Raw genomic sequence first — 13910 nt, forward strand, 5'->3', positions numbered from 1 at the left:
TTGTTAATATCTAGGGTTTATAATAATTTAAAACACAACAATTTATAAACTCTCATCCTGGGTTTTCTCTGTATCCTTCAGGTATAATCATAGAATTGTAAGAATGAAGCCTGAGGGCATATGAACAGGTACAATTTATAAGATTTCAGGCAATTAAGTATCTAACCAACTTAGATAAAAATGCGTTATCCATTGTTTTCTTTATTCTCTAGAAATATCGACTGCCATCAGACACCCAAGAACGCCTCACTCACAAGCATCCACTGCTTGCATGACCTCATGAAACAATATTTTGTCAGCATTTTCTTCTCCATTACAATGAACTACATACTATTTTATTTTATGTCACATTTTACATTCATTTGGCTCTTGCCCCCCCGTGGGATGGCTCCATAGATTCCAGGTCCAAAGCTAGATCTGTCTCTGGGGTGAATGTGAACTCCATGAGGTCAGGGCAGAAGAAATACCCCTGTGTAAGGCAACAGCTATGGCTCCAGAAACCCTACCTGGCACCAGGCTCACACAGAAAAATTGTCCTCTTCAGGGCCGGATGTAAAATGCTCTTAATGTCATTTAAGTTTTGGTTTCAAAAGTCCAGGTCCTCAAGCGTTATGCTTTTGTTATTTTCCTGAAAGTCTGTGCTATCACAGAAACAAAGATGATTCATTACTGCTGAAGAATCCAGCCAGGTATCACCAGGGTCATGTAAGCATTTCCAAAAGGAGGACCTGGACTGTTCGTAGGCCTTTGGGGTTTCCCCTCCCTTCTCCTCCACTCCTTTCTTCTCTATTTTCTATTTCTACAGACTCTCTTTGGGGGAATTGCAAAAAATCTCATAGTTTCAAGTACAACTTACATGCTAATATTCATCAAATGAATGTGTAATTTATTTTCAGATGTTTTGTTATAGCTTTTTATGTATGTTCTATCCTAACTTCCCCATCTGTAACACCCAAATAAGCACTTAAAACAGTTTATACTGTACACATATATTGTCCAGTCATTTAAATACGCGTTTACCAAATGATTAAAAATAAAATATTTCTTCATTTTGATAGGTCCAAGCAAGGTCAAGGACTTACGTGTTTCAAGGAAGACAGATAATAGTATGAATGTGAACTGTAAACCTCCTGACAACTTTAATGGCCCCAAGACAGGGATGTACCATTTGATAGTTAGTATTGGAAATCACTCGACTGTAAACAAATCACAACAAAAGTGTACATTCTTGGTAGAAGGTCTTCAATATTCAACAGAATATACGTTTCAGGTAAGATTACAATTTCCATAATCATACATTACTGATATACATTATAGTGATTATTCTGCAGTATTTAAATAATACTAACACCAGTGCTCACGAAGCTCTGAGGTCTAACGGAATCACACTTTAAAAGTGTAAAAGTTTGACTCCAAACTTTTCATCTCTAGTACATAATACAGTTTACAACACATATTTTGTTGGATTATTTTTGACCTTTAACGTGATTTACTTATAGCTAAATTATTGCTCCCGTGTCAAGAAGCACAACATTTCATGCACAGTAGATTATTACTTTGCCACAACTTTTATTCATCTAGGCTATTTATCTTTACTACTGTGACTTTTAAAAAAATTTTAATACTTTATTTTTATTTTTTATTTATTTTATTTTTGGATGCATTGGGTCTTCGTTGCTGTGCACGGGCTTTCTCTAGTTGCGGCAAGCAGCGGCTACTCTTCGCTGTGGTGCACGGGCTTCTCATTGCAGTGGCTTCTCTTGTTGTGGAGCACGGGTTCTGGGCACGTGGGCTTCAGTAGTTGTGGCACACGGGCTCAGTTGTTGTGGCGCACGGGCCTAGCTGCTCCGTGGCATGTGGGATCTTCCCGGACCAGGGCTCAAACCTGTGTCCCCGGAAGGTGGACTCTTTCTCACTGCGCCACCAGGGAAGCCCACTAATGTGACTTTTTAAATTACAAACTTTTTTACAGGTACATTGAGATTAAAAAATAGCAGAAATAAATGTAAGGAAATAGCAGTGTACACAGAGAGTTAAAAAGCTCACCCATAAGCTCGCTGTCTACTGATCATATTCTGTGTGTATACTTCTAAAATGGGAAAACTCAGTCTTTTCCTCCTGCTGTAGGGAAAAACCTCAGTTCATTCTATCTCCTGTGTGTTCTTCACTATAAGAAACACAGGGAAGCATTTCCAAAGAAAATCGGACACCTGAAACACTTCACTTCTGACACTTCTGGTCACCAAATGTGTGAACGTTTGTGTGTGAAGTGTGTGAACGCATCAAGCAAGTATCTGTGACACCAGCTCGGTGTCCATTCAATTTCGACACCATGTACCCAGAGGTAGCATCAGATTCCACAGGTGAGGGGCTCAGTCCCACGAGATTGGTCCCACCCTATGTCAGAAGACAATGACAAGTAGGAAGTCCCCACCACTTTGTAGCTCGATTTGTCTGCAAATCAGGGGTTCCCATGACCCATGTCCTTTGGTTTGATTAATTCACTAAAGCAGCTCACAGGACTCAGGCAAACACTTACATCATTTACCAGTTTATTAAAGGTTTTGAGAAAGGATACAGGTGAACAGCCAGATGAAGAGATACGTAGGGTGGGGTCTGGGAGGGTCCCAAGTGCAGGAGCCTCTGTCCCCGTGGAGTTGGGAGTGTATCACCCTCTAGGTGTGAGTGTGTTCCCCAGCCTGGAAGTTCTCTGACCCCAGTACTTCTGGGATTTTATGGAGGCTTCATCACAGAGGCATGATAAATCATTAACTCCATTTTCAGCCCTTCTCCCTTCTCAAGAGACCGGGGGAGGGGAGGGGCTGAAACTTCCGAGACTAATCATGGCTTGGTCTTTCCAGTGACCAGCCCTCATGTGGGAGCCATCCAGGAACCCACCCAGAATCAGCTCAATAGAGTAAAAGACTGTCGCCCTGGAAGTTACAAGGTTTTCTGCAGCTCTGTGTCAGGAATCAGGGTCAAAGACCAAAGACAAAAATGTTCCTAGCGCTCTTATCAGTTAGGAGACACAAGGGTTTTGGGAGCTCTGTGCCAGGAACTAGAGGGAGAGACAGATGTAGATTTTCCATGATCTCACAAATTCCTTAATATGAGCACACCGTTTGATAAACCGCATGTTTCATAAGTCACTGTATCGCGAACGTTTTTCCATGTTAAATATTCCGCTACTAGTTTTTCATGTTTGCATAAGATTCTATCTTACGGCTTTATCACCTTCTACTAACTATGCCTGTTTTGACAACAGTCAGCAAACACTCTTACTGGGAAATAACAACATCTTTGAATATGTCTTTTATCATTTCTGTCTGAATAAATTCCCGGAAATGAATGTATTGGGTCAAAAGGAATTGACATGTATTTTGAGATTTTTTATGATACTTTTTCTTTTCCCTGTGGAAGTTACCAAATTGCCGTTCCCATGGCAGTGTGTGAGATAACTGCTCTGGAGAATCTCACCAACACTGCGTATCCCCTTTTCCTTTGATATTTAGTGGGTGGAATACTGTACTGGCATCTCTTTTTGTTTTTTATAGATTTTCTTTACTTACTGTTGAGGAGAAATATCGTTTTGTTATTTGTCTTGTAGTAACATCCTTCCTGCTCCTTTGTCTAGTTTTCTTTGGGAATGCTTCTTGGCTATTAATAGTATTAAACTCTTCGTCCTATGACTTGCAAATTTGTTTTCAGTGTATAGTTTGCCTTTTAATTTTCTTTATAGCACTTTAACTCATACACAATTTCCCCTTTTATTTTTATTCAGTCAAATCTCTCACTTTTATTTTTGGTTTAATGGGAATTTCCACAGTTGACTGCTTAATGTCATGTTGACAATCTGCTTCACATTCTTATCACTTAAAGAAGTGTTTAGGTATACATAAGCTTTCTTGTTTTGTTTTTAACCAGAAACGTAGGTTTGGCTTTATCAAATGTGTTTTATGGTACTATGTTGGGTCTGCCATGGTTGTGATGCTATGGTGTGATTGGTGTATATGCTGAATTATAGTGATAGGTTTTCTAATGTTGAACCAGTGTCACATTCCAAGAAAAAAACCCTGCTCTGTCATTGTGTATTATTCCTTTAAAGTATTATTGAGCTCAACAGCTTAATATTTTATTAAGCTTTTATGAATAGGCATTCATAAATGAGGTCATTTAATAAGTGGGTAAAGGCGACGCTGGCATAGGTGGGGACACACATCATTCTTTCCACATTTTTGTATGAAGGTTATGCTAACCTGATAAAACAGGTTGGAGACATTTGCCTGTTCTGTGTTTTATAACTTTAAATAATACAGGAATTATTTGTTCACCGAAAAATGTGTTTTAGTCCCTTTAACACAGAGGGATTCTTTGAGAATCATTTACGTTATCTTTCGATATTACTGTTCTTTTCTAGTTACCCTTTTTGAGTGGGTGTGCCACATATTTTCCCAAAGAAGAGTCGGAATAAAAGAAATACTTTGTTATTACCTATTATCGTACATTTCACTTCACCTCCCTCAGTACCCAGGAAGCTCCAGGCACACTGGCTTCCTTTTCTTTTCTCCAAACGCTCAGGTTTTACTCTCTTTTAGGCACTTTACTGAACATTCCTCTCTTGCTAGAATTTTCTTCTCCCATTTGTCAATGATGATAAGCTATTCTGGAAAAATATAGGTAAACATCGTATTAAAATGCAATCTCAAAATTCAAATTAGGAGACAATTATTCAGTTATCCTTTCTCTTCCTCACTCTTCAAAAGGCTGCCTCTTGTTTTCTTCACTGAAGTTCCCATAACTTGTTTTTAAGTTTATTTCAGAATCCACTGCTACATTTATACCTTCATGAGGGAGCAATCATTTTAAATTTATTCATCATTGTAATCTCTGGTTAATAAATTAATACAGTTGTTTTTATAATCATTAATGTATTACTTTCTTTTATTGTAGGTTTATTTTGATATTCTGGTAGTTTGGGCATTGAAAGTGATTTTTGACCATTTATTTCTTTCTCCTTTTCCTTTTTATTAATTAAAAATAAATAAATAAATAAAGCTACGATTGTTCTTTGGTAAAATTTTGACTCTATCCCATGTCTATATTACTTATTACTAATTTCTCAATGACTGACATAAGATTTAATGAGTGGATTTTTAAAGTAGATTGTTCTTATTATTGATAATTTCTAAAGAGTATATAATTGTAATTTGGAAGAATTTTTAATTTACCTTTTTTTTTAAAGAGACTTTTCTACATTTCTGGTTCCTGAATTTTTTATTGCAATTAATTATTAGTTTAAAAGGATAATTGTCCTTTACAATTTCTGCCCTTTGGAATCTACAGTAATTTTTACAGCTCAGTGTGTGATAAATATTTATGAATACTCTGTGAGTACTGAGGATATTATATACCCTCCATGGGGTAAAAGCTTAGATATATATTTTTCAGATTTATTATTAATCTCTTCTATTAATACTCTTTAGATCTATTTTTGCTTCAGCTGTTTTTTTGCTGAAGATTCTTAATGCTTTCCTGCTCCATGCTGTTTCCTTGTATATCTAAATTGTTTTGCTTTATTGTGTTCAATATTTTGAACTACTTATGTCTACACTGTAGAGTTTACCCTGTATCATCAATCTTGATCATTTTAACCCTTCTGAACTAAATATCACTTGAATATAAATACTGTGATTCTTACATTATATTGTTTCCACTTAGCCTTAAAAACTTTTTTGTACGTTTTATGTATAACTCTTCTAAAGAGTATACAGCAGAATTTCCTTTTGAAAGAAATATGAAGATGTTAGCCTATTAATAGGGAATCAACTTTAAATGATGAACATTTCGATGTGTTGGATTTTATTCCTTCATTTTCACTTATTCTTGCTGATTATAACTATTAGTATTATTATTATTGCTAAATGGGCTAAGATTTCTTTATATCTTTTTCACTGGTAAATATGTTCTTTAAAACATTTTGATAATAAAGTATTGACATAATCTTGACGTTTCAACTTTAAATTAAAGTTAACCAGTATATTTTTTATGAAAATAAACAACAATGTATGACAAATATGTATGTGTTATATTGTGATTCATAAATTTACACTAGAAAACTATTTTCTCTTTTATTACTGAAATTCAGGTTTTTTATCACAATGGGAAATATGCTGGTGATCCAATAATTGTTTCACAATCAACATCTTGTAAGTCATCACTTAGCTATTTATTATATTTATATTAAATATATAGTAGCACTTAGCTTTATTATTTTACATTCCTACTCATGTTTAATTATTAAATGTTTATATTATATATTTTCCAAAAAACATTATATTTTAAGTTGTGTGTGCAAACAGATGTACAGGTGAACACCATATTAAAATATAATATCTTAAATTCAAATTAAGATATTAAATTATTAAAAGAGCTCATAAAATAATTCATAAAGTATTTACCTGCACAGACTAATATTATGATTATGCTTATGGCATTTCTTCATGTTAGTAACAAGCATGTTTGTTTTGTGTATATGTTAGAAATTGTCACCTTTTTTTATTCTGTCCCTCAAGCATTTGCTTAGCAGAAGCAGGCGTTACATACAAATCTGTGCTGATTTACCCCACTGAGCTAGGATACACATTCCCTAATAACAGTATGGCTTTTTAATGTTTTGTCACTAATATTTTAAAATATTTTAATCAAAACAAAGGTCACTCTAGAAAAAAATCACTGAAATGAAGAAAGCCATGTGTCACCTTCCCTCACCGGTTGTTCTGCTCTCCAAAATGACCACTTTTCACCATTTCTGTTTTCAATTCTATAGTTTCCTCCATATATAAAAGGGATATTGTCTGCTGCTCTTTCTAGAGTTTTAATGTTGCTTATTGATCTGAGCCTGCGGAGGAAGAAGACTTAGCACACTGCTTTAAGTTTTCTCTACTTGTTAGCTTTCTAAATTCAATTCAATTCAATTCAATTCAAAGCTCCCGGTGCAGTGTTACGAAACACAGGCTGTTTCTGATGTCACCTTGTCACTTCTCCGTCTTTGTCAACTACCTGCACGTGCACAATCATTAATGCTTCATTTTCCCAAGTCTTTCCAAAGAGGGAAGATATAAAAACAGCTTATTTTCCAAACTGCTTTACTAAGTCCCATACAAAATTTTAGTTCTTTCTGCTCAGATTTATAAAATAAAAGCTCCTAATGTGAAATGCCAAACAAATTCAGCCAAGTATCTTTGACTTTATTTCCATATACTTTTCTTTTATAAGCCCTTACTATAACAACAGCTTCATTGAGTTTTTCTGATTATGTAAATAATTTATAGTGGCAGCATTTATTCTTGGGGTCGTAGACTCCACTGGACATTTCATACTCCTATCTTAATAAGCCAGGCCTGGCACCATTTCCCTCAGAGAAACACAGAGTGGGAAACACAGCCAGCAAGGGGGTCTGGCCAAGAAAATCCTGCTAGCATTGCCCACTGCAGTCCGGGGACTATGAACTCTTTGACCCTCTAGAGGCAACTGAGCTATAAGACTGAGGCCATATGTGTGGGAGCGACCCTGGCTTAGAAGCCCCATGTATCTCTTATAATAGTGCCACAGTTATAGCTACCAGATGTGCCAACAGGGATGCACCCAGTAACAAGATGTGCCGGGGTTAGTGCATTCAGGGAAATCAAGGCCAGGGCTTCCCACCAGGATACCATCATTCATACATAACCCTCCTGTCCAGATGCCGTTTGGAAATCAGGGATTGTGTTTACATTAGCAATGTTGCCTGGTGACACAGCTACTATTCCATCTTCATCAGATTTCTCCTTCAGTGGAGCTAGAGGGTTATCCTATGCTCCTTTTTGCCCATAAAGCAGAAAAAGTATTAACTCTTTGCTAACAACAGCATTTTCATAAGAGATAAATAATGTCTTCACATTTTAATACTGACATCTACTCCAGGGGAGGGCTTGGGTTTCGAATTGCAAAAGCACAGCTGCTAGAAATGTATTACTGAGTTTCTCTGGTATCACATTCCATCATCTGCATTTTGACAACATTCCCAATTGAATTCCTGGGGTCCTTTTCTTGTGGAACTCTCTGAGGCTACCATCATAAAATTTTCCTTTATCAGTTTCCCATTTTAAAATTGCTGTATTTGAATCTCATGGGTTTTGTTGTTGTTGTTGTTGTTGTTTTTACTGGTTTATATCTTCTAGTGTAAGAAGAAAATATTCTAATTTCTGCAGGCACGAAAATATCTATATTCTATTCTAACACAATCAATATTTTGCTCTGGCATAGATTTTAAGTTTAAAACTATAGAATTTAAAGTATTTCAGTTTTGTTCCCCTACATCCAGTATTACTTTCTAATGCCATCCTGCTTCTCATTCTTTTCGTATGTTCCCTCATTTTATTTTCTCTCTAGAACGTTTAGGCTTTCCTCTTTATTCTTGGTCTGACATGGGTCTTTTTCACTTATTTTCCTGGATGCTATTGGCTTTCGTGACCTGGAGACTTGTATCTCTGGGAAGTTTTCTTTGTTCCACTTTCTTTTTGCAGTCTTTTTGGAGCTCATCTTAGTCACATTTTGGAATCATTAGTCGATGTATTATTTTGGCATCTGCCTTTTGTGTTGAGGGTTTCTTTGAGAGTTCCGTTCTCATGGGCAGTCTGACCAGAGTTACAGTGACACAGGGGAGAAGGTGATTAGAAGTTCTGTGGTCCTTAAGGGGCCGTATTGACTGAGGAGATTCTCTGTGTTGTTACTGATTTATTTTCTCCGGCATCATTCATAATCTCCAGAAATGAGTCCACAACTAGTCCTTGCGGTAGAGTGGAGGGTGCGGGATGGTTCCCTCAGGGGAGGGCACAGGGCCAGTGTCCAACCATTCCACATGCAGACACTTGCTTCTCCTGCTTCACTTCCGTGCTGGGCCTCCTCCCTTCTCTACTTGGAGCCTGATTTTACCTCTAGACTCCTACCTCTTCCATTCAATTTTTGCAAAGAGTAGGCTTGTGTCTCCTCCTCCCTGGTGTGTCTTTCAAGAGATGCCTGGGTTTTCTATAAATAGACCCTCAATTGTGCCATTTTGGTCTTTTGATTGGTTTCCACTGTCCATGGTGCCTGGGAGCTTGAGGCCCAGGTGTTCTTGGGAAGGTGTGTGTCCCTCGTCATCACATGCTTCTCTGGTTGTGGCTTCCTCTCCTTTGCTTCCTACCTTCCAAAACTTGTCGAAATCTCTCAACCTCTGGCTCCCCGTCTCCCATCCTGTCTGCCATCATGGATCTTCCCCTCGGTCAGTGTTACAGGGGCTCCTAGAGAGAAGAGAGAAGAGCAAGTCTTAGGCCACGGGACGTATCTGAAGCCTTGGTTGTTCTATTATTAATACGTTTATGGAGGCACATCTGATGCTATGTCATGTTTCTATAGAACCAACAGCCCTAATTAATTGCCATGGATTGCAATGCTCACTCAACACCATTTGGTGTGTTTTTTGCAAAATTCTTGTATATGCTGCTGGCCTTCTCTTTCTCACTTGATAGATATACATACATATAGACATAAATATAGATATAGACACACACATGACACGTATATAGGCATCCTCACAACACCTTTCTCAAGAAGATCAAATCATTCCCATTTTATAGATGAGAAAATTTAAACTTGGACAATTTAATCATTTTGCCCCATGTTAAGAGTCAAAGAAATGCCAGAGCCAGGATGCAGACTCAGCTCTGACATCTGACAATCTCCATCTGAAATTAATTTTCTATGTTCCTGTTTTTATGAATCTCCAGTTAGAGACATCTGGAGCATGAGACACGCTGTTTGGGCAGCCGTTGGCCTGGCTGAGTCACTCCATCTTTCTGGTTGTAGGAGAAATGTCTCATGCTCAGGAAGTCTTCCACGGACCATACAGAAAATAGGTTCCCCTTACCTTCTTACCACTCTATTTTTTTCCTTTAAATATAAGGAAAATATATAATTATTTTATTTACCTGTCTAGCCTTTCTTTTCCCCCAAAGGTAAGGAAAATTCCCTCAGAACTGGTACCTTTTTATGCCTATTTTCTGTCATATCCCCAGAGACCGTCACAGTTTTAGGACACGTAGCATTTGCTCAGTCAGTATGGGATGAAGAGGGGTACCAATCAGTTAAGGCAACGATGGATGCTATAACAGTTAAGCCCCCAAATCCCAGTGAAGTAACACAACAGACATTTATTTCTTACTCCACACCAATTGGGGATGTTTGTGGGCATGTAGAGGATGGGGTTCTGCTCCACACACCATTCAAAACTCCAGGCTGACACAGGGGCTGACCTCTCCCACACATGGCTTCTGAATTTGTGAGGACAACCAGCATCCAGCCAGCAGTTTGGAGAAGAGACGAGGTGAAGTGTCTCTCCAGAAGGGGGGTAAACACCAGACCCAGAAGAGGCTTATATGCCTTCTACCCTTATCTCAGTTACCTGGACACACTTAACAGCAAGGAAAGCTGGAAGGAAGAGAAAAGAGGTGTGCTTAAGAGTCAGTCAGTGTCAGCCACAGGCAGGAAGGAAGGAAGCAAGGGAGGGGAGGAGGCTGTGGCTTCAGCCACGCTGAACTATACGGACTGTCTCCAGGCAAAAATCACAGGGAGGTAATGCTTTGTATTAGTTTTCTCTTGCTGTCCAACAAATTACTGCATGCTCAGTGGCTTTACACCACACCCGTTCATTAGCTCACAATTCCGTAGGTCACAATTCCGGCTCCATGTGACCAGGTCTTCCGCTCAAAGCTGAAATCTAGATGTTGGCCAGAATGAGTTTTTATCTGGAGAATATGCAGAAAAAGTGCTTCTGAGGTCATTCCAGGTTGACGGAGTCCTGTTTCTTGCTGTTGTGGGACCGATGACCCAATTTCCTTGGGGGCTGCAGGCCAGGGCTTGCACTCAGCTCCCAGAGGCCCCTCACGTTCTTTCCACCTGGCCTCCTCCATCTTCAGGCCAGAGCAGTGTGTGGGATCCTGGTGCTTCAGATCTCTGACTTCTGCTTTTAAAGAGCTCATGATTAGTTTGGACTCACCCAGAACAATTTCCGTATCCTCCAGTCCCAACTGACTTGACGCTTGAATTCTCTCTGCACAATCGCTTTGCAGCAGTACCTAGTTAGTATTTTCTGAAGTAACCAGGACCTGGAAATCTTGGGCGGCGTATCTTGGAATTCTGCTCACCATATATTTCCTTCAAAACACCCAGTCTTCTCAGCCTACCCCTGCCTAAAACATACAATTTCTGTATTGCCTTAGAAACATGACTGAAGAGGGTTGAAGTTGTTTCCTCATTGAAAATAGTAAGAGCACTAAGTCTCTCCCTATCTCCGTGAACCATAGCCATGGTAGCGAACCCTGATGGACAGCCCCTCATCCCCTTGGGTCCTCCACTCCCTCTTTGCACAATGTTAATTCATAATCCATCGTCATGGATTAACCGTTAATCCATAACCCATAGCCACTGTCTTGCCATTACTCTTGAATCCCTTGATCCTGTCAACCCAAACCCCTGATGTAACAGTTTTCTTCTTTCTCTCCTGCATCATGATTTCCCCTCTGTGCTGGATGGGTCTCATCAAGATGCAGTTGTTAAAAACCAACAAAAAACAGCAACGACCACAATATTTCTTTTGACCCTATTTCCTCTTTGGCTGCCACCCTATTTCTTTACCCCCTGCAACTCCCAACAGTAAAGCTCATTTCTTCCTATTTCACTTGTGAGTCCCTTTGCAGGTTCCATCTTTCTCCTCCAACCTTTGAATACTGGAGTGTCTCAGGACTCAGTCTTGGGGTTTCTTTCCTTTCTATCCAATTTTAATTTCCTGGTGAATTAGTCAATCTCATAGCTTTAAGTAACAGATCTGTGTTGAAGACTCTCAAATTAATGTCCAGTCCCAGCCCCTTTCTCGTGAGATTTATGGCAGGAGAGCCTCAGATCTGCATATCCAGTTTCCTACTTGGTGCCTCCACTTGGGCATCTAATTGTTCTTTCAGACTGTCAAATCCAAAACTGAGCTTCTGTTCCCCTCAGAAGGCTGTTCTGCCCACAGCCTTCCTGATCCCCGTTCACTGTAGCACTGGATGACTACTTCACCTAACTCCAGAGCCATCAACCTCATCTGAACCACTGTCGTATTTTGCCTGGGTTATGGCATTTTCAATAAGGGGTCCTAAGGATCTGTATAATGCACACATTAGAGTTAATTACTCCTCTACTCAAAATCCTGCAAGTGCTACACATTTAACTCCAAAACCTGTGTAACTGGAAATTCCCCGGTGGTCCAGTGGTGAAGACTCTGCGCTATCACTGCAGTGGGCCTGGGTTCGAACCCTGGTTGGGGAACTAAGATCCTACAAGATAAGCAGTGAAGCAAAACAAAACAAAGCAAAACAAAAAACAACAATAACAAAACAATGTAACCTTAAAATGATTTACAAGGCCCTCCAACCTGACCCTTGCGCTCTGCCAACTCCTGGCCATATTCTCAAATGGCATCTCCTGCTGCCCATCTCTCTCTCCCTCCACTTCAGCCTCTCCGGATTCTGGATTCTTGCTGCTCCTTGGACACGGGGCATGTTCCTGCCTCCAGGCTCTCACCTAACTACACCTGTGCCTAGAACCAGCATCCGCCAGTACCTCCTTAGCTAACTCCTTACCTTCCCAGTCTTTATCATCTTCCAACCTACTTTACCATTCACTTACTTAATGTGTATATTCTTAACTGTCTGTCTTACGTCCCAGAACATCAGTCCCATGAGGACAGGGGTCTTTGTCTGTTTTGTTCTCTGAGACATCTTAAGTACCTAAATCAGTGTTTGACACACACTAAAGACTCAAAATACTTTGTGTGAATTGTGAATAATTAGTACTGACTATGCTCCAGGCATGGTGCTAAATGTTTACAGTGAATCAAATTTGTTTAGCCTCATTTTAGGAATTAGGGATGGAGACACAAAGATAATAAGGATTTGGGCCAAGGTCCCAACTAGGAAGTGGCGGAGCTAAGTCTGGCTCCCTAATGCCTCTGTGGTACTTTACTGCACTTTCACTGCAGACAAATAGTATGACCTACTTATTCAAGGCAAAGCATATTTCCAATACACTCTCTTTTCTCTGCCCTTCCTCCAAGAAAGGGTGTGATTTCACATTAAACTTTAGTGAAAATACAGGTCAGAGTAAGACTAATCCCAACTGTAGAATGAAATAATTTTGTCCCTTGGATAACTGATTGTATACCTCAATGAGCAGGTTTATCTCTGTGGGGCAGAGACCTTTCTGATCCCCTTAAGAGACTACCTACTTCTGCATATGAAGTTAAACTATAGGAGGTTCTCTCTGAGAATTGTAACTAGATTACCTCTTCGATCCCTTCAAAATGGAGTGACTGAAAGAAAGAGAATTAAATATAAATGATACTATCTCATAAAAGGACATTATTTGATAGGAAGGAAGAGAATTGCTCTTCTATGCTCTATCGCTCTTAAAATATGAAATGTTTTATTGGTTCTGAACAATATAGGCAAGATTTACAAAATCAGGAATGTATTGTCTTTGATCTCATTCTAAAAATTGTACTTTTTGAAAACTTCAAAAGAAATGAAAACGTTAAACTGTAAGATGATCTTTTCAAAGAATCCAGCAAAATATTTGGCATAATAAGCTCTCTTTATGTGTTCTTTTTCATTTCTAGATAATTCTAATGCAGTGATCATATTTTTGGTATTTCTGATTATTGTGACATCAATAGCCCTGCTTGTTGTTCTCTATAAAATCTATGATCTGCAAAAGAAAAGATCCAGGTAAGAGTTGATTTTAAGATGAAAAAATAATAATAGTAGTAATAATGATGAAAACCCATTTATGAGGCC

General features: G+C 38.9%; 1 protein-coding gene and 1 non-coding gene across 2 annotated transcripts in view; both read left to right on the forward strand.

The window, feature by feature from the left end:
• The window catches only part of PTPRC (protein tyrosine phosphatase receptor type C), a 123141-nt gene that overhangs the window by 82630 nt on the left and 26601 nt on the right, over positions 1-13910 (forward strand). The window contains exons 13-15 of the mRNA XM_059998794.1: positions 1059-1270; positions 6146-6206; positions 13733-13841. Coding sequence (XP_059854777.1) covers positions 1059-1270; positions 6146-6206; positions 13733-13841 — 382 coding nt within the window. The remainder of the gene's footprint in view (positions 1-1058; positions 1271-6145; positions 6207-13732; positions 13842-13910) is intronic.
• TRNAD-AUC (transfer RNA aspartic acid (anticodon AUC)) lies at positions 12312-12384 on the forward strand. Its single transcript has one exon. It is a non-coding gene; the product is annotated as a tRNA-Asp (tRNA).

The sequence above is a fragment of the Delphinus delphis genome, chromosome 1 (assembly GCF_949987515.2).
Source record: "Delphinus delphis chromosome 1, mDelDel1.2, whole genome shotgun sequence".
Lineage (NCBI taxonomy): Eukaryota > Metazoa > Chordata > Mammalia > Artiodactyla > Delphinidae > Delphinus > Delphinus delphis.